At 36.2% G+C, this 25,667-nt stretch overlaps 1 protein-coding gene across 1 annotated transcript in view; it reads left to right on the top strand.

Moving 5' to 3' along the window:
* Window positions 1-25,667, top strand: part of ITGAV (integrin subunit alpha V) — a 44,555-nt gene that overhangs the window by 13,560 nt on the left and 5,328 nt on the right. Inside the window, exons 3-29 of the mRNA XM_084522926.1 lie at window positions 738-829; window positions 1,312-1,426; window positions 2,895-2,956; window positions 4,445-4,490; window positions 5,957-6,082; window positions 7,285-7,329; window positions 7,533-7,576; window positions 7,677-7,733; window positions 8,155-8,207; window positions 8,633-8,835; window positions 11,232-11,423; window positions 11,530-11,575; window positions 12,192-12,293; window positions 13,127-13,185; window positions 14,163-14,317; window positions 15,801-15,938; window positions 16,640-16,707; window positions 17,133-17,280; window positions 17,792-17,884; window positions 18,638-18,717; window positions 20,047-20,127; window positions 21,123-21,228; window positions 22,094-22,252; window positions 23,046-23,159; window positions 24,194-24,307; window positions 24,397-24,504; window positions 25,498-25,620. Of these exons, the coding sequence (XP_084379052.1) occupies window positions 738-829; window positions 1,312-1,426; window positions 2,895-2,956; window positions 4,445-4,490; window positions 5,957-6,082; window positions 7,285-7,329; window positions 7,533-7,576; window positions 7,677-7,733; window positions 8,155-8,207; window positions 8,633-8,835; window positions 11,232-11,423; window positions 11,530-11,575; window positions 12,192-12,293; window positions 13,127-13,185; window positions 14,163-14,317; window positions 15,801-15,938; window positions 16,640-16,707; window positions 17,133-17,280; window positions 17,792-17,884; window positions 18,638-18,717; window positions 20,047-20,127; window positions 21,123-21,228; window positions 22,094-22,252; window positions 23,046-23,159; window positions 24,194-24,307; window positions 24,397-24,504; window positions 25,498-25,620 (2,729 nt within the window). The remainder of the gene's footprint in view (window positions 1-737; window positions 830-1,311; window positions 1,427-2,894; window positions 2,957-4,444; window positions 4,491-5,956; window positions 6,083-7,284; window positions 7,330-7,532; window positions 7,577-7,676; window positions 7,734-8,154; window positions 8,208-8,632; window positions 8,836-11,231; window positions 11,424-11,529; window positions 11,576-12,191; window positions 12,294-13,126; window positions 13,186-14,162; window positions 14,318-15,800; window positions 15,939-16,639; window positions 16,708-17,132; window positions 17,281-17,791; window positions 17,885-18,637; window positions 18,718-20,046; window positions 20,128-21,122; window positions 21,229-22,093; window positions 22,253-23,045; window positions 23,160-24,193; window positions 24,308-24,396; window positions 24,505-25,497; window positions 25,621-25,667) is intronic.

Below are 25,667 nucleotides of genomic sequence, written 5' to 3'. Positions count from 1 at the left end.
ACATTAATTTTCTCATGAGGATGGCCAAGTTCCTTTTGTTCCAATGAAAGCACATAGGAATTATGCGATGATTTAGGGACTTCTAACATTGACAACTGCACGAAGGACCACTCATGGAGTTGCTTCTACCAAACATCATCGAGGAGTGGTTAACATACAGACCAACTCTTTCAACTCTTGACCCTTTTTTGTTGCTGAAGAACCTATAATTTTACTCGTAACTTGTAAGAGTGCCAGTTGCCATGCTTTGTGTGCTGCAGAAACATTCAGAAGAGAAATGTTAACACTTGAGAGAATAGCAGATGAATTTCTGTCCTGACTCCAGCCAATGGTGAAATTCACATAACTTCATCAGGGCAATATTTCCTCTAGAAGTGTTAGCCTCACTTGGTTTTGGCACTGGTTCTTGAGCTGTGCTGTAATCTGACTTGAAAATCAAATATTTCAAGTATGAGATACTCACTGTGTTCCTGTCAAAGATGCTGTAAATGTTGTGCTCTTGCAACAAATCACTGTTGGAAAAATGCTTCGTGTATAAAAATAGCTGCCTTTGGCCATAGATGTAAAAATAAGTAACAATAAATCACTTTTAAAGCCTGTTTCTGTAAAAGGCTGATGTCCTTCAATGTTGCTGTTTTCTGCTTTTCTGTGTGCGTCAAAACCCATGACTTAGCTTTTTTTTATTCTTACTGTACAGTTTCCCATGAAATTATGCTGCTTTCTCATTTTATTTTTAGGCAACAGAGATTTTGCTCCTGATGATCCGCTGGAATTTAAGTCTCATCAGTGGTTTGGAGCCTCCGTGAGATCCAAAAATGACAAAATTCTGGTATGTTTTTGATGCCTTTCAGATGCCTTAGTACTGGTATGTTGCAGCAAATAGTGGAAAGATCTGGATAACTCAGAATTTAAACAATCCTTCACAAATCAGCTTGATCTGCCTTTTTCAGAATTTATTGGCCAGCCTTCTCCTAAACTGTTCATAAACAAATGTTGTAATATTTTTTTTTTTTTTGAGGAAAGTAGAATTAGTTTGAAGTTTAAGTGTGTTTTAAATTCTTAATGAGTTCTTCACAAATGGTGCTTTAAGAAAATATTATTTCTAAGGTTTTTGCCTTAGGTCAGCTGTTTCTAAAAATACAAACACTTCTGCCTGGGTGGTGGTGGTATTAATCTCTGATAACACGTGGTATATCCGTCAAAACTTTTTTGGTTACTATTCTGTAGAAAAACTGCAATTCCATTGTATTAGTCCGTACCCCCCAGCATTTGGAAGAGGAGTTTTTCTCACTGTCACTTCATCTTCCGTAGGCCTGTGCCCCATTGTATCACTGGAGAACTGAAACAAAACAAGAGCGAGAGCCTGTAGGGACTTGTTATTTGTTTGATGGATCTAAATCTGTGGAATATGCACCCTGCAGGTCAAGTAAGTGAAGAGCACTTCCTTGTGCTTCTGCTTGGAATTTCTCTCGTGTTACATTTGGTGTACATTTCAAGTGTGATGTTTTACAAGTATTTCCCCCTTTCATGTATAGCTTCATAGCCATTCCAAATAAACCAGGCTAGATGGAGACATCTTGGTTCTCCTCAAGTTGGTGTTCAGGGTCCAGACCTTGTTTTCTCTACTGTAGGCTAGAGGATAATCTTTGACCCCCGTATCACTGGAACTTGAAGACCCAAACCTTTTTATTGACTGCTTCAGGAGTAATGCCACTAGCATCTAAACTGTGCCTTTTTTTTTTTTTCTTTTGGACATGTCAAGATGTCTGTGTTTCTCTTCAATAAGTGCAGTAAGCAGGAATTGTTACTATATTTTAGTTGATGCTCTTCAGAGCTGTCTGAATAGCGTAATGTTAGTACAAAATATCTGACACTTGGAAAAGCTACATGGGAAGTCAAGTTTTTGAAGACCAACTCTAGAATCTTCAGATCCTCAGTTGCTCAAGTAGCTCCAAGACAAAGGCCACGTACATAAGATACTGCACAGGCAGGTTCTGATTTCCATGTATACATATGTACATGGTGACACATTGCCTTAATTATATTCGGTTTTGAACTTTGAGTGTTATTTTCCAAACGCTTTGCATCCGTACCATGTAATTGGCATGGTTTGTAGGCTTATAACCTTTTATTCTATTATTAAATGTGCAAGTTTTAAGGTTGAACTTAAGATCAACTAAGATGTACTAAGATCTATTTGTCCTTATTTTGCCCCAAGTCATTGGTGAACAGCAGGACTGAAATCCAGTGTGGTCCAACATAAAAAGAGGTTAATAAGAATGTATGAACATGAATTAGTCACGTGCCTAGATCAGGATGTCTCAACATTGCTGTTTTGGAGCTGTATAATCATGAGATTAACTCAGCCTAGGAAATTCTTGCTGGGATAAGTCTCAGTATGTATGGATGTGTTTTTTTATTTTTTGTCCAGGTATGCATTTTTCTTTTTTTTCTTTTTTTTTTTTTTTTTAAGGCAGTACTTCAAATAACTTATGGTTATGTATCTTTCCAATTTTATTCCATAAGAGGAGCAAACCTTATTCTGTATTTCACTGATACTTTATGTCCTGGATAAAAAAATTCAAATACTTTTTCCCTGATGTTTGAAGATTAAATCCCAAAGGAATACAGAGTTGAGGATTACTTTGACTGTAATAGGCTGGAACTTACATTAAGGTTAGAATATATAATAGGCCAGCCCTGAAGTTCTTCAAGTATTTGCTTGTGAGTTGTTGATACAGAGAAAATACTGATTTAGGAGAAAGAAAACTACACATTTCAAGGTCAAGAGTGCAAAGTTACCGTAGGAAGATATATCGGAAAGAATCCCCAGAACCATCTGATATACTACTGATAATATTTATCTGATTTGTTCTTCTTTCGTCCTTTTGTAGCCACTATTGATGCAGATGGACAGGGATTTTGTCAAGGTGGATTTAGCATTGACTTTACAAAGGTATGTGATTGTTACTTAATTCCTGTGAGTCAGCAAACAGTTGCAGGTTACCAATCACTCCGACACAGAATGCTTACACGCACAGATGCTATGGAACTTAATGTAAAGCACCATTCCTGGGTTATAAAGAACAAACTCCTTCTAAATTTATAAACAAAAAGCCAAGCAAACAGTCTGGTAGTGTAACTGTTTCTCTTTACATCTTCACAATAGCGTGCTTCTACCTCTTATAGGAATCGTGCCATAAGCAAATAATCTCCTTTTTCAGCCTTATGCCATAAGCCTCTGCTGCAGCTAGTCCTGAAGTGAAATAAACTGTAGTGTTTAGGTTTTCCGAGAGCTTATTTTTAAAGGATTGGTGTATGGCTAGTTTTATTTGCTCAGGAAAAATAACTTACTGCTAAAGTGAATTAGGAAACAATGCTCTTGTGAACGAGGCTTTGTTTTTCTCATCTGATGTGAGAATTTAACTTTATTCTTTGTTGTTTTTATGTTTGTTCTAGTGTATATTCTTCCTCCTTTTTATAGTTTTTTTAAATTCACAATTACTTTTAAAATCCAGTCAGAATAAAACAGTGCATAACTCTGAGAACTAACTATAGTTTTTTACACTGTACAATTAACTTGTTCAGCATCTTCTGGGCATGTTAAGACCTATTTGTGATGTGGCAATCTTTCGGGTTCTTTACACCTTATAATTGGGTCATATCCCTCCACTCTTTGCCTGAGGACACCCTTGCTTTTCCTCAGGAGAACTGTAGAAAGGGCAGTACAGGACTGCAAGTGTTCGGTATTTCTCCTGAACCCCTTGAAAACCCTTCAGGATTACAGTGCAGACTCTAGTCCGTGTTAAAACAAATGCTGGGCTCTAATCCAACTCCCTAGCCGAATGGGCAAGCCTGGTATCTCCATATCTCTGACCTAGATTGTTCTGAGTGACGAATATCGGAGCTTTTAGATTAAACCAGGATAAATGACTTAATTATGCAGCAAACCCTATGATTTCAGCCGCCGCATTGAGTAAGTCCTTATGGAGCCAGTTCCCAGCACTGGGGTAGCTAATGTGGTTTGAGTTTCAGAAAAGGGTTTGTGGATTGCAGTTGTACCGAGGAATGTGGAGTTGGGGGAATTACATCACAGCTTTTCTGAATTAAGCCTTTCTAACGATAAGTTGTAGAAACAGGCAAGACAAAAGATGAAACTAGTTTTGTGTCTTGACCATAAAACATGTTAGTGTTTTGTGGGATTCTTAATGTTATCTCCTGTTTCTGTTGTCTTAGATAATGTGGGTAGAAGGGTCTACTCAAATAAAAGCAAAATTCTGCTGATAATTTTAGATGGGTAGCATAGAGAAGCGAGTCACAGAAGAGGTATTTTTTCTTATCTTAGCATTTTACAAGATACATTTCTAACTAGGTTCAGTCATTCCTTCAAAAACATAATGTCTTGATGTGAAGATTCCCCTTTTCCTTTTTTCTTTCTCCCAAGGGAGACAGAGTGCTACTTGGAGGACCTGGAAGTTTTTACTGGCAAGGTAAGATATATTCTTGGTGTTGCAGAAGAGGCTGACCTCATTAATTTTCTCTTCATCTTTTTATTTCTTTCTATTCACTTTCCTCCAAACACTGTCAACTCTGTTAGTAAGAAAACTAACAAAAATGATTTTGCTCATCTGTCAAAGTATCTCTTGAATCATGGGAACCACAGATTAAAGCTGAAGTAGTAACTGTATAGATGTCTTTTGCCTTTTAAATAGCTCCATGACAATTTTAAAGGCATTTTCCTGAGAATGCAGAATTTGCGTTTGCACTAGCTGGATACATTTATTTTAGGATGCTTTGCTGCTTTTTTCTAAACCTACTACTTTTGTATTTTCTTACACACGTATCAAGTATGTATTTTCAATGAGAAACATACCCTGCAAAGAAAACTATTATTTTCATTTCAAGGCCAAGATGTATTGCATTTGTTTGACTGATCTGTTTGTGCTACGGCACACATCTTGCCTTTTACTGCACTGCTCTGTTTCCACAGAACATTTCCTATACATTTTGGTAACATGGTCTTCACTGCGTATTTGCAGGATCATTCAATGTTTACCCATACCTGTCAGTTGAGATGGTGCTGCTACAACCAGAACAGCTGCCAAGCTCTGTTGCCTGGCTTGTTTTTTTTTTTTTCATGTAAATACCAATGCTTTATGAAAGATTGTGTGTTTCAAACTCTGAACAAAATGGAATGATTGAAAATCAACTGCAAATACAGGATAATATCGGTTGGTTTTAGAGTGATTTTACTACTTTTGGGCACAAGTGCTAGCTCATCTGCTGAAACAAACTTATTCTCTTCTGTTACTACACACAAAAAAATCTCAGCTCTGAATAGAAGATGGTAACAGCATACGTATAAAAACTAATTTTTCACCCCAAGTTTTTATTCTGTATTGTGGTATGCTAGACTTGTTGCCCCTATGCTTCATAAGCGTCTGGGGAATATGCATGTGAACTTAGTGCTCTTTTGAAAAAAACGCGTTTTGTGGTTTAAACTCAAAGAAATAATGTCGTGAAGTCACCATCTAGTGGCTAGTGAAATGAAAACAGGGAGAAGGCAGGAATATAATATGCTGTGCTTATTATCTTGTCTGCTTTATTATGCTTTCAAATTATTATATTTAGACAAGGATTGACTCAGCATAAGCTTATGCTTACTGTTACCTAACCGAGCAGTCCCATTCAAGTCCCAGCTTACATGTAGGAGCCGTGCCTATTTTCAGTGAGAACTGTTCATGTGCTTGTGATTAAATATGTGCATAAAACTTTGCTGAAGCAGGATCCCGACTGCCACTTTTATCCTTTCTAGTACTGCTGCTTTTGGTTCTTTTCTGGTCAGTATTATGAAGAGTTGTTGCTTTTAGAGGCAAGCATTCTGTAAATGTCTTTTTGTACTGAATGAGTGCACGTGCATTTTCCTGTTTGCTTAAGCTGTTTTCTTTCTCTTTAGGCCAACTTATTTCTGATCGAGTGACAGAAATTGTGGCTAAATATGACTCCAAAGTCTACAGTACAAAATACGATGACCAGTTGGCAACCAGACCTGCTAGTGCTGCTTTTGATGACAGTTATCTGGGTGCGTAACTTGAAAAGGAAGAAAACCTGTCTTTACTTGAAAAACCTTCTTCTGCTATTCTTAACATTTGACAGATAACTAAAGAGCTGAAAACGCAGTAATTTGTGTGACCAATGCATAGTTATCTTGCCTTAAGCCTGATTCAAAAACCAGATGATGACAGAAGAAATGGGAATATTTCAAAAAAATTTTCTCTGTAATTCAGGCCTAGTATAAATCATCAGGTATGATTTTTACATGATAAATCACTCACATAGCTATTAATTTTAGAAAAGCAGCTGTTTCTAAATCATCTACCAAAACAAATATTGGAAATAATCATGATTGTGAAGAAAACTAATAAAAAGACTTTCTTAGACAGTTAGGAAATTGCCATTTAGCCTTATACTTGTCTCAGTGGGTTCAGAAAAAAGCAAGGGAGGACCAGGACATTTTCCAGGGACCTATTCTATGATAATTTTAAAGAGTTCATTTTCTGTGAATGTTATTTCTCTTGATACCAATGGTTAGGTATGTAGATTAAGATTTTCAAGAACAGGACTAACCATATGGAGAAGCATGGAATCCAGGGTTAACGTGGCTTTTTGCTCACTAAGCTTTAAGCTTGTTTTAGCTCTAAACTAAGCATTGTTTCTGACTGCAGGGCTTAGTGATGAACAAGCCCCTGTTTTTATTTCAAAAAAATCTATTTAGATATGTACGTGGTTAATAAATTTAGCAGAGAGCAAGTAAGTAAAATGTATGCTTTTGTTGCTGCATGTAGAAGTCACAGCGCTTGTACATTCCAGACAGAAAGTAGAAAGAGTATCCAAACACAGAAAACCTAATTGTGTTTCTAATTAAAACTTGCATGGCTGTATGCAAATTGGTGTGTCATCCCACAATTGCTAACCACAGCTGGGAAGCTGTTTGTGTAATCCCTAGACAACCTGTTCCTAAAAGCTGAATCTCTCGGAAGCAGAGGTGCTCCTTATTTTGAGATGAGTAACATCAGTTGTAGATTTTTTCTGAATCTCAAGTGGACTAGCAACTCACTGCTGTGGTAGCTGGAGAATAAGGAACATGAAATTCAAACAGAAGCTTTGTGATAATTAGTGTGATTTTAAGATGAAATGAGAGGGCTGAGACCTATGAAGAGTTTAGACAGATAAAAGGCTTTAAATGGTTCCTGAAGTGATTTACTAATTCTGTCTGTTGATCAGGTTATTCGGTGGCTGTTGGAGACTTCAGCGGTGATGGAATAGAAGGTAAGATCCTTGTTTCAGTTAAAATAAATAAATAAATAAATCATGGTAATATGTTGGGCAGGTCTTTCAAATAAATTGTACAGAACAAATGATCAAGTGCATAGGAAAATGTATAAAGCACTGGGACTGAGCTACCCTGTCCAAGCAAAGACTTTCTGCTCTGGAACCTGGATGTTACCTGGGTGTCTTGCTTTGTATTTCAGACTTCGTGTCAGGAGTCCCAAGAGCAGCAAGAACACTGGGCATGGTAGGAAATTTGAAACATTTGACTTTGTAATAAATGAAAAGATTACAGAATCACAATTACCGTTGTTGGTATGCTATAATGAGTATTTTCTCACATGCAGGTGTCCATCTACAATGGGAAAAACATGTCTTCCATGTACAACTTCACTGGAGAGCAGGTATGTACCTTCATGTGGTGCAGTAGGTGGCAGGAAGGTTATATTGGGGTAGTAGACTGTGTCAAGTTCTGTATCGTATTAGCTTAAGTACATGGGAAAAGTTAATCAAGTTTGTAGGAATCCAAAGAACATAAGCTCTGTGAGTTCTGGTTTGATGGTATTACTTAGAAAAGCAACTTTATCTGAATGGAGTAAATGCTGCCCACGTGGATAACTGGGAAGGAGGAGGGAGAATGCAGAAGGTATCTGAGCCTTTTACCTTCTCATAGGGTAAAGAAGAGAAATGAAAATAAAAGAACAACTGTTTTTGCAGTATATGTCATTCTCTCCCTAACATCTTTTTTTGTACAGTTTTGTTTAAACTCACTGAAGTGTTTATACCAATACAACTCATAAATTTGTTTTGAATTTTGTTTTTCAGATGGCTGCCTATTTTGGGTATTCGGTGGCTGCCACAGATATCAATGGGGACAAGTAAGTGGGATCCCTTTTCTCACCCTTGCCATTTTATTGAAAAACAATTAAAAAAAAAAAACCTTTCCTCTAATATACATTTCTGTTTTGTTTATCTAGTTAAACATGTATAATGTTTAACATGTATAATCAACTTCTTTGCTAGCCTGTAACATTTTAACAAGTGTAGATGGTTTCTGATATTTACTCATGAAACTATGTGTGTATTCATATAAAAAAAAAAAATCATCATTTAAAAGCATTAAGTTCTGCTATATTTGTGCTTTCTTTGTCACAAATATTTAGCTTCTGTTGCAATTTAAAGATAGGGAACTTTTACCTTAGTATTGACTTGAGTGCTGAGTTAGTCCTGCTAATGGATACTTGAGAGAATGAAACCAGACTTTGATATGGTTATTGAAGAACCTTGTCCTTCTCTGGTCCAGTTATACAGATTTGTTTATCGGAGCCCCTCTTTTTATGGATCGAGGTTCTGATGGGAAACTTCAGGAGGTCGGCCAAGTTTCCATTTGTCTTCAGCGAGCCTCTGGAGGGTTTCAGATCACAAAGCTGAATGGGTTTGAGATATTTGCAAGATTCAGCAGTGCAATTGCCCCACTGGGTGATCTAGATCAGGATGGCTTCAATGGTAGGATATCAATTATTGATCAATGTTCTCAGTTTATAGACTAAATGTAGACAGCACATGGAGTGTGGATTCTGCAAACAAACATTAAGTGTTCTAACCATGAGTGAATGTTGGACATGAAGGTCTAGACTCCTTTCGATGCTTGTATGCTACTCCCAAGAATGCTAACAGGAGTTACATGTATGCATCGAGCAGAGACTATACCATTTAAACTACAGCATGGATTATTTTAGCTGTTACATTAATCAGTGTTTTACTTCCTATGTGATAAGTACAGTAGACATCTTGATTAAATATCTGATTTTCCATTGTGACTTGTGAGGACTGATATCCTCAAAATAATTTTCCTGTTTATGTTGTTTAAAGACAATCTTCTTCTTTAGAAACACAAAGATGACCAGGATTAAAAAAGATTTGTTTGCTTTGACAGTACAGTTGGTGAAAATAGTCTGATAGAAGAGATCTTCCTGACAAAAGACTAGTTATTTCTTTTTTATTACTGCTACTTTGAAAAAAGTCTGTTGAAAATGTTTTGTAACAACTATAGTGAACTATACCAACTTCTTGAGTAAGTCTTTGGATGAGAAGTCTGAGTCTGATGCAACTGAAGCTGTAGATTCCCAAGCCCTTGGCTACTGCTTCTTGTTCCTTTCACTTAGGAATGGGCAGCAGTGTAACAGCCAAGAATTGTATAATTTTGGGTCAGAGACTTGAAGGAATTGTAGGGAGAACATGCTTTGCAAGTCATAATCCAGGGTTTCTTGAAGAGTGGTGGGAATTCGAGTTTCACAAGAAAATCCTTACGGTTTATTTTTTTCCGTTCTGATTGTAAGTTAAGCATCTTCTGAATGATCAAAAATTATAGTAGGTTAATATTATAAATTCCCTAGTAGCTGTAATTGATTTTTTAAATGAAATCACAGGCATTTTATCTTAATCTTCGCTTTTCTTTTGTTGTCTTGGAGATATCTCATTCTATCTGTAAAATAGTCATGCTTTAAAACCCTTTAAGATCTATAAAGCAATATAATTTGTTCCAGTGACTTATCCATTAAACAATATTAAGTGGATAAGTGGCTTACTCATTAACAGGTAAAATTTGATTTTGGGCCATCTGTGAATATCATAAATTGAGAGTCCCTTTTTCTAGACCCTATTTTTGTAAAGTGCTGGTTTGAATATGATGTATATGTTGTAGTTGTAAACGCTTTATGCCATTTGTTCTGATGAGGTTAATATTTAGATTTATTTTTTTAGTTACTAATTGTATATAGAATTAGTATGAACATGAGATATCATGGCACCTATTTATGGAAGATATTGGAAAGGTTATAGGAGTAGCCAAAAATTCTAGTCACTTGATCAGATTATCCAAATGATGTTTTTATTCAATCCTATTTCAATCTGAAATATAATGTAGGTGAGAAAATTGTAGCTAAATCTTCCTTGTAAGATTAATTATTTTGTCATTAAGTCTTTTTAATTTCTTGGACTGTTTCATTTTGGTAGTGTTAATGAAAGTACTTTTTTGTCTCAGTAAGATGGATTGAAATTTCTACTGTTTTCATAAAGATGGTAAAGATGAGCCAAAACACAAAATGGTAATTTTTAGATTTTTTTTTTTTTTTTTTCATGCACCTTTTTTCCAACTTAAGAGAAGAGGGAATAATTTAATTACCTTTCTGTATCTTGTTTAATATTTAAACACTTTGTTGTTAAGGAAGTCTTTGAACCTGCTGGGGATATCTTAAATTTAGATGACCTGTACACTTTTAAAGCTGTCTTTAGAGGTAGTGTTTCCTGTACAGAGTCCAATTAGCATTTTTACTACTGTTTATTGTTCGTTGATAAGAGCTCTTTAATTTATTAAACTGAAGAGATAGCATAATTGCAGTAACTGAAGCTTCTCCATAAAATGTGTTGCCAAGCCATGATCGTGGTAGGCTGGAATTCAATATTTAACATTGCTTTAGGCTGATTTCAGAATCTTTTGCATGTGTTAAAATGTCACACCCTTTCAAGTGTGTTAATGAAATGGGCAGACAGACCCACTTTGTTCTGTGATTTGTCTCCAGCATTGACTAATTCTGGGCGTTTCATAAATTCAAAAGCATCCCAAATCCGTATGGTTTGTAAATCAGAAAAGTGCAGAAGTGTTTGCAGAACTGTTCCTTTTCCATAGAAATTTATGACATGTTCTTGTTAAACATTCATAGTTTTTAGGGAATATTTGCATTTAATTTTAAATGAGTAGTTTGAACTTTAAAGTCTGATCGTGCTTTGTCCTTACTGACATGCGTTGGAACTGTAATATTAGAAATTATAGATAAACATTGCACAAATATGTTCCTATGTCTGTGTCAGGAGATGTTGAAGGTTGTTCTTTTGGCTTGCAGATATTGCAGTTGCTGCACCGTATGGTGGAGAGGACAAGAGAGGACTTGTCTATATCTACAATGGAAGAGCAACTGGTTTGAACGCAGTCCCGTCTCAAATTCTTGAAGGGCAGTGGGCTGCTCGCACTATGCCACCCAGCTTTGGGTACTCGCTGAAAGGAGCCACAGATGTGGACAAAAATGGATATCCAGGTCCTTGGCTCTGCATATCGCTTTAGATGAACTTAATAGTTCCACTGACTAACAAGATAGATTTAAAAATAAATTCTAACATGAAGTTTTTGTCCTTTCTTCCCAGACTTGATTGTTGGAGCCTTTGGTGTTGACACAGCTGTTTTGTACAGGTGAGTATTGCTCTGTGCTTTTTACATAAGTGCATGCAGAAGGAAAGCTCAGTGTTACAAAAACCGTTAGTTACAAAACCAAGCTAGATAAGAGGGAAGCCCTGAAATTCTGCTGTTCCACCTTTCAGACTACTGGAAATAACAAGGGAAAAAGGCTGCACTGCTCTTTACGCTGTGTAAATGTGCAGTCTGCAATTAATTATTTATCCCTCTCAATATATCTGTTGTTAAGAGAAAATTTAAATAAGCTGTGTTTAAAGCTTTCTGACTAACAGTTTTCTAGATTCTGACGTGTAGGGTGTTGGTAACTATTACATTGTGTAGTCTCAATATCTTCATCAAGGCTTGCTCATTTGGGGAAAACACCTTATTTGTCTGTGCTGAAAACAGGAAGGGCTTTGCATTAACACTTAGCCTTAGCTGTCCATATTAAAACTGTAATGGTAGTAAAAGAGCACAGCAAAGGTTCTTGCTTTTCCTTATCAATTATAAAGATAATTTGTTTTTCTTGAAGTTGAAATATTTAAAAGTGTGTATGTGTGTACTTCATAGTTCAATGGAAGGGTATTGTCTACCATGGTGCTGAATGCTGTTGAAAAGGGTATTTTCTTTGTAGGGCCAGACCAGTTATTAGGGTGAATGCTGCCCTGGAAGTTAATCCAACCATTCTAAACCCAGAAAACAAAGCCTGTATGCTGTCAGATGTAAAAGTTTCTTGGTAAGCAATGTTTCTCTGTTTTCCTTTGAGGGGAGGGAACTTCTCAACTTCTATTTTCATAGTCTTCCAATTTTGAAAGGACTCATGAAATCTAACCAGCCAGTTTAAAAAAAAAAAAAAAAAAAAAAAAAGGAAGGAAAGGTAGGAGGCAATCCAATGTTTTTTTTTGTTGTTGTTCTGAAAGAACAAGCAATACTAAATAAGAACTCCTCAACTACAGTGGGAGGACCAATATTGTCTTCAGTAGACACTAGACTGACTCTGAAGTTGCATCCTCCCTGCAGAGATTGCCACTTGTCTGTGTTGAATAGAGTAAGATCTTCCCAAGGTAGAAATAGACTACACCGCTCTTGCAATGTTTTCATCTGGAGACTTTCTAGTTGAAAAATAGAGTGGGCTTATGGAAGACATATGCAGAATGGTCTGCAGTGTGGACTGGTTTTGGTTCAGTGGTATCTTGTCCCTGTACTATTATCCAAACCCACTTATCCTTTCTAGTGCTGCCTTCCTTTTAAACTCAGTATGGCAGTTCCTTTTAGCTTTACGAGTTTATGACTCGCCTGTGATTGCAGGAGTAAACACTCTGCTACATGGGTGACTATTTCTACATGAATCATGAATCCAAAGCTTTGCATTGTTTTCATTGCTGTCTACTAATATTAATAAGTTACAGTTTCTCTTCCACCAATAGAAAATGCGAGTTGGGAGTGACCTAGAGTCTCAAAACATAAGACATTTGAACTGAGAAAAAGTGAAGAGTTCTAGAAGAAAATAAGGGGACACAAGTGTGTGAAATAAACTGAAATAAACTGTTCTTTTTTCCTCCAAAACAGCTTCAAAGTCAAGTTCTGCCTAAAAGCAGATGGCAAAGGAAAGCTCCCTAATTCGCTCAGTAAGTTTTGTTAGTTTAAAAACTTCAGACTTTTTATACTCTGCAGACATGATTACTTGTAACCATTCTTTCACAGCACAATCCTGACAGTTCGGTAACCGTAAAGATCTACAGGATTTTCTTCAGTAGGTTTTTTTCTTCTGAAGTTGTGTTGGTTGAAATCAGTGTAATTTTTAGCGTACTTAGGACTTCAAGCATATGCTTCAACATTTTGTGGAAATAGTCTTGAAGTCCGTTGTATTTTGCAAAAATGAGATGAAGTCTTACTTAGAAAGGAGTTTTAAATAACAATGTTCAAGTACATGCATTGTTAGGCCTTAAAAATATAGACAAGCCACAAAACTTTTCATATTTCTGTTGAAATTGTGAGCCTTTAATTGATGTAACTGATTTAGGGATTAAATTTTCTGGATCAGAATCAGAAAGATTGTTTCAAACAGGTTAAGTTGTCTGAGATTTTTGTAGCGTGGCAGATAGCCTGCTGTAATCACATTTTGCCTTATGACTGTAAATGCATTTCCTTATTTTCTGTACGATGTCCATAAAGGAGGTATGATGTGGGAAAAATCATGTAAATAGCTGTTATATATTTAAAATATTTGCTAATGTTAGATTAGCAATAAAGTTAATTTATATAAATGTTATGGGCAAGATTGTTTCAGTGTTTACTGGGGGTGGATGAGCTTTTTTCTTGCAGTTCCAAAGCAATTATAAATGTATCGGTGCTCAAACAGTAATTTATTTTCAGTTTTGAAAGAATGAGCAGAGTCCAGTTTGGAACCATAATAGTGCTTCTTAGCTACTGTATTGAGAATGCAGTAACAGGTTTTAGATTCAAACGATTGGAGGTTTTATAAAGCTTCAAGTGTTAGGGTTTTATTCTGGCAGAAATTAGCTTTTAAGCCCATTTCAATGTGAACGTGCTCTGTGTTTAGTTGGACAACATATCCCTAATCTGAATGCTTTGGATTGAACAGATTTCCAGGTGGAGCTGCTGTTGGATAAACTTAAGCAGAAAGGAGCCATAAGGAGAGCTCTCTTCCTTCACAGCAAACAGCCGAGCCACTCTAAGAATATGACTATTACAAAGGGGGGCAAAATGAATTGTGAAGAACTTGATGCTTTTCTGAGGGTACGTTTCCATTTATGCCTTAGTGAAATCATTTCTGGTGCACTGTCTGTTAAAATTCCTTGTGTTAAACGTGTTTAGAAAAATGCTAGAGAAATTTTATGCCTGATGGATAAACCTAGAATTATTAAACCCATTTGTCTCTCCTGGGTTATAGCTGCTGTCAGAGGATGAACAATGGATAGTGTTGTGATTAAGGTCCTGGTCACTTAAGGGGACTGGAAATTGAATTTTGAACTTTGTTATTGACTTCTTGAAGAACTCGTCTAGGCAAAAAATTATTTATGATTTGCAAGAAGCATGGAAGTCAATAAGCGGAGTTTGTGCTTCTATCTTGGAGGTAAAAGAAATGAAGAAAAATATGGATCCGCAACTAAAAAGCAAAGATCAGCAAATAACAGAGGCACCAGAGAAGGCTGAAAGACTCTTGGCTCCTTGTCAGTCAGCCCCTACAAATTTCTGTGGGTGCTAAATCAATAAAATGTGTGACCCAGTAGGAGAAACACAGTCTGGAAAAAAAAAAAGGAAAGAAAGCTGAAAGTGTAGCTACGTAAATTAGATGCAGCCCAGATTTACCACTGAGTACTTACAAATCAAGCGTAAACAATACTTAACACTCTCTGTCCCTCGAATACAACAAAAAATAAATAGAAAAATAGCGGTAATCATCAAGGATTCATTGAGGACAGGGAAATGGGTGGAAATAGACATCACAGGTCTTAGTGTTGGCAAACTTTATTACTCCTCTGCCTGACATTATCATATGGAAAGTAACAAGATGTGATGATACAAGATGACCTTCGCGTTGATGTAAAAGTAGTTGGAAAACATCAGGAGGAGTTATCACTAGGCTTCTGTCCAAAGAAGATAGCTTCTGAAGTAAGGTCCTGTAATAAACTGTTCTAGGTTGAGTACTTTTCAGTATTTTTGGAAACAATAATGAAGCAGAGTTTACACTGATAAAATAGGCGGCTAACGTAAAACGAAGAGAATTTGTAAATACTCTGAAAGACCAGATCAAAACTTAATAAATGGAATGATTTGGAAAGTATGAAAATCAACAAATCCAAAAAGAATGTGTGCAAAAGAACATTTTTACGAAGCCCGAAGCTGAATATCTTTGTATGCTGCTAAACATCCCTCAGATGTTTTGTCTGATAGAAAAGAGTGGCATTGTACAGGCTCTAAGCCCCTTGCTACTGAGCTTTGACTTAGTCCTTCTGTATGCTTTAGTTTTACACTTGTAAAACAGGCATGTTAATACCAAAATTGCCCATATAATGAGTTAATATTGCAGGTTCTCTGAGATTCTCTAGTCTGAACAGAGCTCACATATTTTAATGCTTTGGCTTTTTCCTTCCTAGCAGAAGGAAGTAAGACCAATAAACAGAAGTGCTGGCCAATATTGTTGCTGGGATGACTTAACTAGGGATACTTTGTTTTATTTACACGCTTTAATTGTAATTCAAATCTTTGGTTTCCTCAGGATGAATCTGAATTTAGAGACAAACTAACTCCCATTACTATTTTTATGGAATATCGCCTGGATTACAAGACAGCTGCAGATGCAACAGGATTGCATCCTATCCTCAACCAATTCACTCCTGCTAACATGAGCAGACAGGTACATTTCTGACACGATCTGTGATGTGAGAACACAGAATGTATTTTCAGCATTCAACACTTATTACATTCATCCTAGCACTTCTGAAAAAGGAGGATACAAAAATATGCATATAGGCTTTAGTCTCTGGGTTGTGGAAGTTCTGATTGGACTTGTATGTTTCTCTTCTCTTTTTTCCTTTTCTCTGTGGCAAATTTTGACACGTTATACCTTAGCATTGGACTTTTTTTTTTTTTTTTTTTTTTTTTTTTTTTACCCAGACAGTGTTATTCTTTAGCACTGGATTTCTTTTTTCACCCAGACAGTGTAACAGTATTCTAAAGAACACAAGTTAATAGCAGTACTGGAGATGTTATCCTTGAAGTGTTGGAGTATTTCATCCATTCCACATACTGTGCTGCTCTATGTGTTTTATCAGTTTATAGCTCCCATAAGGTGACAGGTTTTTTGGGTTTCTACCCTTTTGTATAAAGTTTCTACACCTCTTTGGAAAGAGGATAGTGAAGATACAGCCCAAGACAAACAGATTATTCAAAGTAAGGGAAGAGGATGAAGACACTTAGGCATTAGTCCTGGATCTGCCAGGAACATTCAGGATTGTGGCAGGCTTTTTGATTCAGTGTTGAAACAACATTATTGGAAATGTGTGGTAGAAGAGATGCAGGAATTATTAAACCAAGATGCTTTTGATTTTTGCGTAGGCACATATTCTGCTGGATTGTGGTGATGATAATATCTGCAAACCGAAGCTGGAGGTTTCAGTAGAAAGGTAACTAATTATATGAGAAAAGTGGCGTAGGAAAAGCTAATGTCCCCACTTGATTTATAAAGTTTGAGAGCTTGCAATGCTGTTGTTAAATTAATAAAAAATAGAATAATAGTTGTTACTAATTGTTTGCTCTCTGTCAAAAAGAAAAAAGTGTTGGGTTTTATGGTTTATTGCAGATTTTATTTAAAAAATTATCTCATAAAACAGCATATATGTAGTATTTGCTCCATTTTTTGTTGGTGATTATAGTCATGTTTTTTAAATATAGTGCAGTGCTCTCTTGTTATTCTTGAAGCATATGTACTGCCTCTGGATTTCTCTAATGCCTTCACGCAATTTCTGAATGCCTCATTGCTTTGAGTTAGTTAAATGCAATATACGTAGCAACCTGAATGCAGAACTCATTTTTACACATTTTTTTTCAGCGATCAGAAGAAGATCTATATTGGTGATGACAATCCCTTGACACTAATCGTCAATGCTCAGAATCAAGGGGAAGGAGCCTATGAAGCAGAACTCTTTGTCATTGTTCCTCCCCAGGCAGACTTCATTGGTGTTGTTCGTAACAATGAGGTAAAATTGCTTCTTTTTGCCTCGGCCACTCGAGACCTTTCTAATGTGGCTTATCAGTTATGAAATGACTCTTGCTTTGTGGATGTACACAAAATCTGATACTCAACAAGAGGTCTCAGAGGAGCTAAGCTAGTCAATCTTCATGTTATTTGGCCCTGCGATCCATATTTCCTGAAGAGAGTTTTAACCCTTGTCTGATTGTCAGTGCTTCTTGATGTATGTTTTAAAGAATCAAGTGCTTTATGTCACAGAAATCATCAGTGCTACCCAACATAAGAGTGAATTTTTTCTTTGATAACCTTGAAAGAACATGTCTCATACCAGAAATATGTCTCCATGCAGACTTCAATATTCAGATTTTATTAAGTTGGTTTAGTGATTATGTTAGGACTTAGAAGTTGGATTAAAGTTAATGTGGCATACCTAATGCTTTTCTCCAGAATTTCATGCTGATGTCAAAAGGTAAAGAAATACATTTGGTAATATTTCTTCTTTTTTTTTTTTTTTGCAGGCTTTAGCAAGACTGTCATGTGCATTTAAAACTGAGAATCAAACTCGCATGGTGGTTTGTGACCTGGGAAATCCCATGAAAGCAGGAACTAAGGTAAGGTTTGGTCCAACAGGTGTTTCAGTCCCTCATGGGTTTGTCTTTAGATTTATCTGATACTGACTTTTTAAAGTATATAATAAAGAGCTAGTTCATAATACACCTTTCTCTTAATGGAAAAGTAATAGTGCTTCTGTCTAGCTTTGTGAAATTTGAGGGTTTTGTCTATCTGAGACCTCTGCACTTATATCAAGTGTAGCTGAAACTAGATGAAATCAAAAACTTAGTGGGACCTAGCAGATATTAAGATATCACATAATAGGTCTAGTTTTCTGAGGAAATAGAGTAAAAATCAGTCACAGCTATAAACACTTTGACAGTGTTTTATTCTAAGAAGCATCTTCGCAGATGAATAATAAATGCTACTTCTAAAGCATTGAAGCAACTGTCATGCACTGACTTACAACAAATGTTGTGAACTTGTGAATTTTGAACTGTTAAACTATGCCTTGTTGTTTAGACTACAGTGATTTTTGCAACACACGTGGAGGCTCAGTTTTACCTAAAAATGGCTGAAGCAAGGGGGCAAGCATGATGTACACTATATAGTTCTAGTTTATGGCTGTAATCTGTAGAGAAGGGTTCGTTTACTGCTGTGATGAACCGCCCAATTTTATTTGGCAATTCTGTATGTGTACTCCAGATGACCACATGCCTCAAGCAATTTCACTGTAGTACAAAAGTATTAAGAAGCTTTTATCTTGCATTTTATTGTGCTTCCACTGAACCATGGTGATTTTTTTTCTGAAGCTATTAGCTGGCCTGCGCTTCAGCGTGCACCAGCAGTCTGAAATGGACACCTCCGTGAAGTTTGACTTGCAAATACGAAGGTATGGTAATCTGTGAATATGCATGTCACCCGGTAGATCGTGTGCGAGGTATATAGACTGAACTGAGCAGCTCTAGGTTCACTCTGGATTAAATCTATGGTTTTTGCCTGGTAATGTTTTAAAAAACACGGACATTCTTCTATGATTTATGCTTTTAAAATCTAGGGACAAGGTAGGAAAACAGTTTCCTATTTGAATGTAGTTTCTTTTGGTACTTCTTAAACATATAATGGCACAGGTGACATATTGATGGTTTAATAATGAGGAACAAAAACATATAAAGTGTTTCAAGACAGATCTTGTATTTTTGTACCTGCATGCTGTTGTGCTCTCCTAGTAGTTGTGTGGTGCCACAGAATAATTTTTGTTTTGGATTCTAGCCCTGTTATAAAACTAATGTTTGGACACTAAATTCTTTCTGATGGGAAAAGAGAATTTCAAATTTTACATATGTTGAGAATGAGAGGTCTAAGGCTTCTAGAAGAGGCAATTCATGTCATGACATTAGCAGATGCAATATGCAGTGGACCATTTTATGTGCTGTACTGTAGCCAGCATAAGGAGAGTCTAAAAAAAATTGAACAGAACAGCAATGTCCTTTTAATTATAAGAACTTTCATATAAATGTGAGATATAAATATGAGTGTGTGTTTACTGGAAATACTTAGGATTTGGAGATGTGATTGAAACCTTTTTCCTCCACCATTTAAGGGTTTCATTTTTCCTATGTTGCCAATAAATTATTCTCATGCACATGCATTTTTCATCTACAAGAATTAAATAACTGTAAGCCTGGCATTCTATTTTAATGATACATTCTATTTTAATGATACAGTGGTTTGCCATACTGATCAAAGGCCATGGCAGCATTCAATCTCTTTGATCTCACACAGCTGTCTATTCGATTTTCTCCCTCTTCTCCATCATCTAGTAAGCTGTGCCGGTGGCAGAGGGGTAGGCAAAAGTAGCTCGGGCACACTTTTCTGCTGTGGGACTAGGTCAAGGCCAAGTCTCTAGGCAAAGCAGGTGTCCTGAAGAGGAGCTTTAGGCTTTGCTGGCTACACAGTTGATGTTACTCAGCATTTTCTTAGGCATGGCAGCTAAGGAGCAGAGTCAGAGCAAGCTTTGTTTCCTTTATTAACTTCTCCCTGTGCTGAGTGTGGGACTGGTGTGTGTGAAAGAAAGACCTCGCTGGAACGTGCTTTTTAGTTTTTAGCATATATTTTTTCTACAGTGACTCGTGAGTCATGTTCTGATGTTGCATGCAATTGTTTGAAATTTTCTGAATATTCGATTCACTTCATTTAAGAAATTAACTTCTTTTTTCAGTTCCAATCTGTATGACAACCTCAGTCCAGTAGCATTCTACCAAGCTGATCTTGCCATTTCAGCAGCTGTTGAAATTAGAGGGTATGCACTGATACTTTAATACATCTTTTTTACCTCAAGTAAGCTTTGTCTGTTTGTTTCTTTAGAATTTAATAAACTTCCAGGACTGCCTATGTTAGTTTTCGGGAAGCCATACATAATTGTTTTAGCATAAAAAAGAATGGTTTTCTAGCCACTCTTTGGACTTCCAAACCTTACATAATTACAAAATGAATTCCAAAAAATGGGTGTTTGGCTTCTTTTCTCAGTTATTTTTGGGGAAAGGGGGGATCACACCTCATTTTTACAGTTAGACATTTCTCTAGATCACTTCCTTCTTCCACAAAGCTTTTCTAAAACCAAGGTTCAGAAGCTTTCTGTAAAGATAAGCTTGCTTCACCTTCTTCAGTCTTAAGCATAATATTAATATTGTAATGACTTCATTACCTCCATTGCCTACTTATTATAAATACATACTTCATAACTAAAAGCTATACAGTCCTCTTGCTTAGCCAGTTAACTCAGCTTTCCGAGTCATCACGTTATTAAATTTTCATTATATTCATTATTGTGGGCTAATTTTATTAGTATTTGGGGGAGCAGAGGTGGAGAATCACTGAAAAGCATTATTGCTAGCTTCACTCTTTTCAGTGCATGGTGAATTATTCTTATGAGTACTGATGAGTCTCTACATCCATCAGTATTCCATTAGTGGAACATTTCATACCATGTTTTCCTGGCGACATGTATAGATCTTAATTCTTCTAATACTTTACTAAATGTTGTAGGGCGAATCCGAAGTTTAGGACAGGAAAAAATGACACTAACTACATGTTCCATTTTTTCACATAGAGAAGAAAATCAAACATTTAATATGCAAGCCACTCATCCTCTGCTTTTTCAGCTTATTCTAAATACAGAGAATGAAAAATTGCAGGTTTTAGGCACCTTGATTTTTTTTTTTTTTGAGATGTTATAGAGAAATTCATTTAATGTTTCACACTTGATTGTAACTACTTGTTTGCTCCACTGTTTAGTGTGTCGTCTCCTGATCACATATTCCTTCCTATTGCAAATTGGCAGCCCAAGGAGAATCCAGAAACAGAAGATGATATAGGGCCTCTAGTTCAGCATATCTATGAGGTATGCCATTACTACTGATTTCAGGGACACAGTTCTGTGATAAAGAGAAAGAACTCTTTGGTGTCTCTTTTTGCTAGAATAAATTCTTTGTTTCTATGCAAGAACAAAATAAAGACCTTATTATGCTGGGTCAATAATTGATATGTGTAAGAAGGGTCAGAATGCCTGCAATTAGTGTAACAGCAGTGGACAAGTACAAGACTCTTTTTTTATATACATTATTACACATTTTACTGTCCGTAAGATTTTTTTAGCCCTTTGAAATCTAGCTAAAATATATGAAGTACCTTGAACTCAGAAAATGACTGATGGTTGTAAATTATTCAGTATCCTTATTAGTATTCCAATTGTTCTGAATCATTATTGTGAAAGACTTCTGCCGTGAAAAATTTTAAGTATTTAAAACTTCCTTAAATAATGATCACAGCTTTAATCTAGATTGTTTAATTAAACAAAACTGAGAGCTGTGTGAATAACTATTTGAAGTTGCTCTATAACTTATAAGAGACCATTTATCTGAAGAAACTGATGGGCATGTGTATCTGCACTCAGAGTGTCTCGGATGAAATGTGCACAGTGGCTGTGATTCATGTAACAGGCAACAAAAACTACATTTCATCAGGGCCAAAAAAATAAAAATAAATCGTGCCATAGAGCTTTTCTTGGAAGAATTTTTTATCAAATTACAGAAATAATTTTAAGTTTTGCCTGCTGGGGGACTGCAGTTTAGTTAGCGTTTTCATGTCAAGCTGTTGAGGGTAAGGGTCTTCATGTCAGTATCATTTATGGCTCAAGTATAAACTAACTGCTGTGTGTGCATTAACCAAGAAGGTTTATTACATGTGTGTTTTATTTTCATAATCAGCTGAGAAATAATGGCCCAAGCGCTTTCAGCAAGGTGATGATGACTCTGCAGTGGCCTTACAAATATAAAAACTACACACTGTTGTATATTGTTCAGTATGAAATTGATGGTCCCATGAACTGCACTTCTGATATGGAGATCAATCCACTGAAAATTAAGGTAAGTGGGGCTTTTCTTTTTGCTTGAGTGGAATGAAGTACGTTTGTTTGTTTGGAAAAACTCTTAAAAACACCCAAATCTCTGAGAACTTTTGACATGCCGAGTTAGGTTTTCATCTGTTGCTGGGGAGCAAGACTCCACTGTTTGGTGGTACTTGTCAATGTATAGAAGTGAAATAAAAGGTAGACAACAGATTGTCAACCCAAATGTATACTTTTTTTTCCTGTTTATTCTTGAAAACCATGAGTTTTAATTCCATTGCTTTGGACTTATGTTGAACGTGGTTTTAAAAACATTCTAAAAACATCAGGGCTGTTGATGTGAATTTCCTAGGTTTTATTGCCTGCAAGAACATTGCTTTATTTTTTTTTCTGTTACGAACTTAATTATCCTAGGCCAAAAGTCCCACCAGTTTCTCAGAGTTAAAAATCTGAAGCGTTGAGGTAAAATACTTAAAATATTGCAATATCAGATTTTTCACTGCAATCTAAGAGTATTTTTATGTTCTATCTAAACAAGAAAAAGTTTTGAGTTGAAGAGAAATTAAGATACTTGAGGCTCTGTGATAGTTCTTAGTAGAAATTCGCACCAGTGATCAAGAAAAGGGCAGGAGTAATGTTTTAATTACAGCTGTGGTTGAAACCAGAGTCCGAAGAACTGCAGATCTTAACTAGGATAGAAAGAGGGAAACCTCTGAAGTTCTATGTTTTCTTGACCCTTGTAACTTACATAGAGAAATCTGTGAACTTCAAAGTTAAAAATGACTTATTTGTGTTTCCTTGATGTATCATAGATTTCTACTTCTAAGGATGATGACAAGAATGAAACGCTTAGCAGGGAAGATAATCGTGATCACCGCATCGGTCGAAGGGATGTAACTGCCATTGAAGGGGATGTGCACACTCTGGTAAGCTTTCAACATTGGTATGTCCATAGGATGCTGGGTTCTTAAGGCAGAGGTATAGATCCACGAGACACAGAATCATTTCAGAAAATGGGCTAGAGCTTGTTCTGTAAAGGGTAACAGACAAAAAATCATGCTCTGGAGCTGTTGTTTGGGTGTTGTTTTTTTTTTCCTCCCCCTATCCAATGCATATGTTTTCCTCAGGGTAGTCATCCAATGAGGCATGTGCCTGCAGTTTTGTGCTGCTAAGTTTTATGTCCTTAAAAACCAAGGTCAAATTGACCACTTCATTCAGTGTTAGACTTCATTCAGTGTTAGTCTTCTATATAGCTCTGTTCCCTCAATTTGGAAATCAATGCTTATAGCATTGATAAAACAGATGCGGGTGAGTGCTGCATCATCTTTGCTGTTAAGAGTTGTAGTTAGCAGATGTACTTAAACTACGCAGAGATTTAAGCTGTAGCGTAGCTAAAATCACGGTTATGAAACGAAGCCTTATTTAGCTCTGCTTTCTTCTTGAAATACTGATGGGGTTGCATCAATGTTATCTTACGGATTTTAATGGAAATGTGACTGAGAAATGCTGCCTAAACTTCTGACGTTCTAAGTATTGCTTATAGGTTAGGTCAGTCAGTCATGTTTGAAGTCTTCTGTTGAATCCAACAACGTGTATTTTGTTAGATGCATTAATTCCCATGAGTTTTCCCATCAAAAACATGTGGAGGGTGATAACATGAATTGATCAGAAACTGTCCTCCACGCTACAGATATTTTTTTAATATCTACATAGATAAAGCTACTGCCAGTAGTTTCATCTTTGGGCTCCAAAAACCTAGAAATGGCTTACATAGCACTTCTCTGAATGCAGACTAATGGAATATTTCAAGTAGTTATTTAATACTGTTTTTTATTTAGCGTACTTAAATAGCTTATGTTGCTTTGCCTAGTTAATAGATTAATAAAGTACATGTATGAATCCAATAAGGCCATTAAATTTTCAAATATTTTCGAATATCCTTCCTTATTTTTACGCGCAGGGCTGCGGGAATGCTGATTGTTTAAAGATAGTCTGCCAAGTTGGCCATCTGGAGAGGGGAAAGAGTGCAATATTGTATTTGAAGTCACGCCTTTGGACCCAAACTTTCATGAATGTGAGTGACTGTGTGTAGTATGTCCCTGTCCCTGAAACATAAGTGATTTTATATCCACATGCAACACTAACTTTGTCTTTCTTATCCAGAAAGAAAATCAGAATCACTCCTATTCTCTCAAATCATCTGCTTCATTCAATGTTATAGAGTTCCCTTATAAGAATCTTTCCTTTGAAGATATCCACAATTCTACGGTGGTAAGTCATTTACATCCATTGTGAGTTAACATAAATAACTATTTCAAAATTAATGAAAAAAGAAAGATTGCTCAATAGCTGTTTATGGTTTGATTTAATGCTTATTTCATCTGATACTCGATTCATAAATTAACTACTGTTGTGCACACAATCAAGTACAAAAAATATTTTTTGCGCTTTAGCATTCACAATATTTGTAGCTTTAAAGATTTAACTGAAAAATGAAAAAAGGAAGTGATGGTGAACAGGCCTAGTGTTCTTGGTAATGTCAGTGTTGCTAGAGAAATATGTGACTTGAAAATTGCACTCTACTGCATTAGTCTGAATAATGGACTTTGATTATATTATATCAAATACGCTGTGTGTGGAAGTAAAAGACCATCTGTGCTCTAGAGAGGTTTGAAGAGAAAGGAGACGGGGTAGAAACAGAAGGGAACGTGTGGGTCACTCCATTTGGCTGCCAGATTAAGTTTTTGGTAGGCAGTATAGTATAACAGATCTTTAAAAAAGAAAAGGGGGGGAACACGCTGAAAAAGGATTATGATTATTTATTTTTGAATATGGTTTCCAGTGCCTGTTAGGAACTGCTTTTTATCTCCTAAACCTTGTGGAGTTGAATCCTTCTTCTCAGAGGAAGGTGAAAAAAAATCTCCCTCTCCCCCATTTAGGGTGAAAAGAAAGGAAAAACAAAAACACTTGTTTATTATTTTTTCTCTAATTCTCGAACACTTCTGAAATCCTACTGTTGTACTGAAAATCATCAAGCGTTATAGAATACATGTTGCTATGGTATCACTGATGGGAGAAAAAAACTGAAAATCCTAACAAATTAGGGACAATGAAGCTTCTATGTCAGTATTTAAACTTTCTAATTTTTTTAAATCACAGATTTTAAATATTATAGAATCAAGATAAGCACCACTTAAAATGCATGAATGAATTTACCATCTTGCTGCTGTGCAAAATGTCTTTAATTGCTTTTTTCCCCATTAGGTTACTACAAATATTACATGGGGCATTCAACCGCAGCCTATGCCTGTACCAGTGTGGGTTATAATTTTGGCTGTCCTAGCAGGATTATTGCTCTTGGCTGTCCTAGTGCTTGTTATGTACAGGGTAGGTACTGCATTGTTCATTCTTGTGTTGGTTTCCCTCGTAGTCTG

Source organism: Aythya ferina, assembly GCF_964211825.1.
Source record: "Aythya ferina genome assembly, chromosome: 6".
Classification (NCBI taxonomy): domain Eukaryota; kingdom Metazoa; phylum Chordata; class Aves; order Anseriformes; family Anatidae; genus Aythya; species Aythya ferina.
The sequence above is the reverse complement of the archived record's forward strand: the minus strand, read 5'-3'. Positions and strand labels throughout refer to the sequence as shown.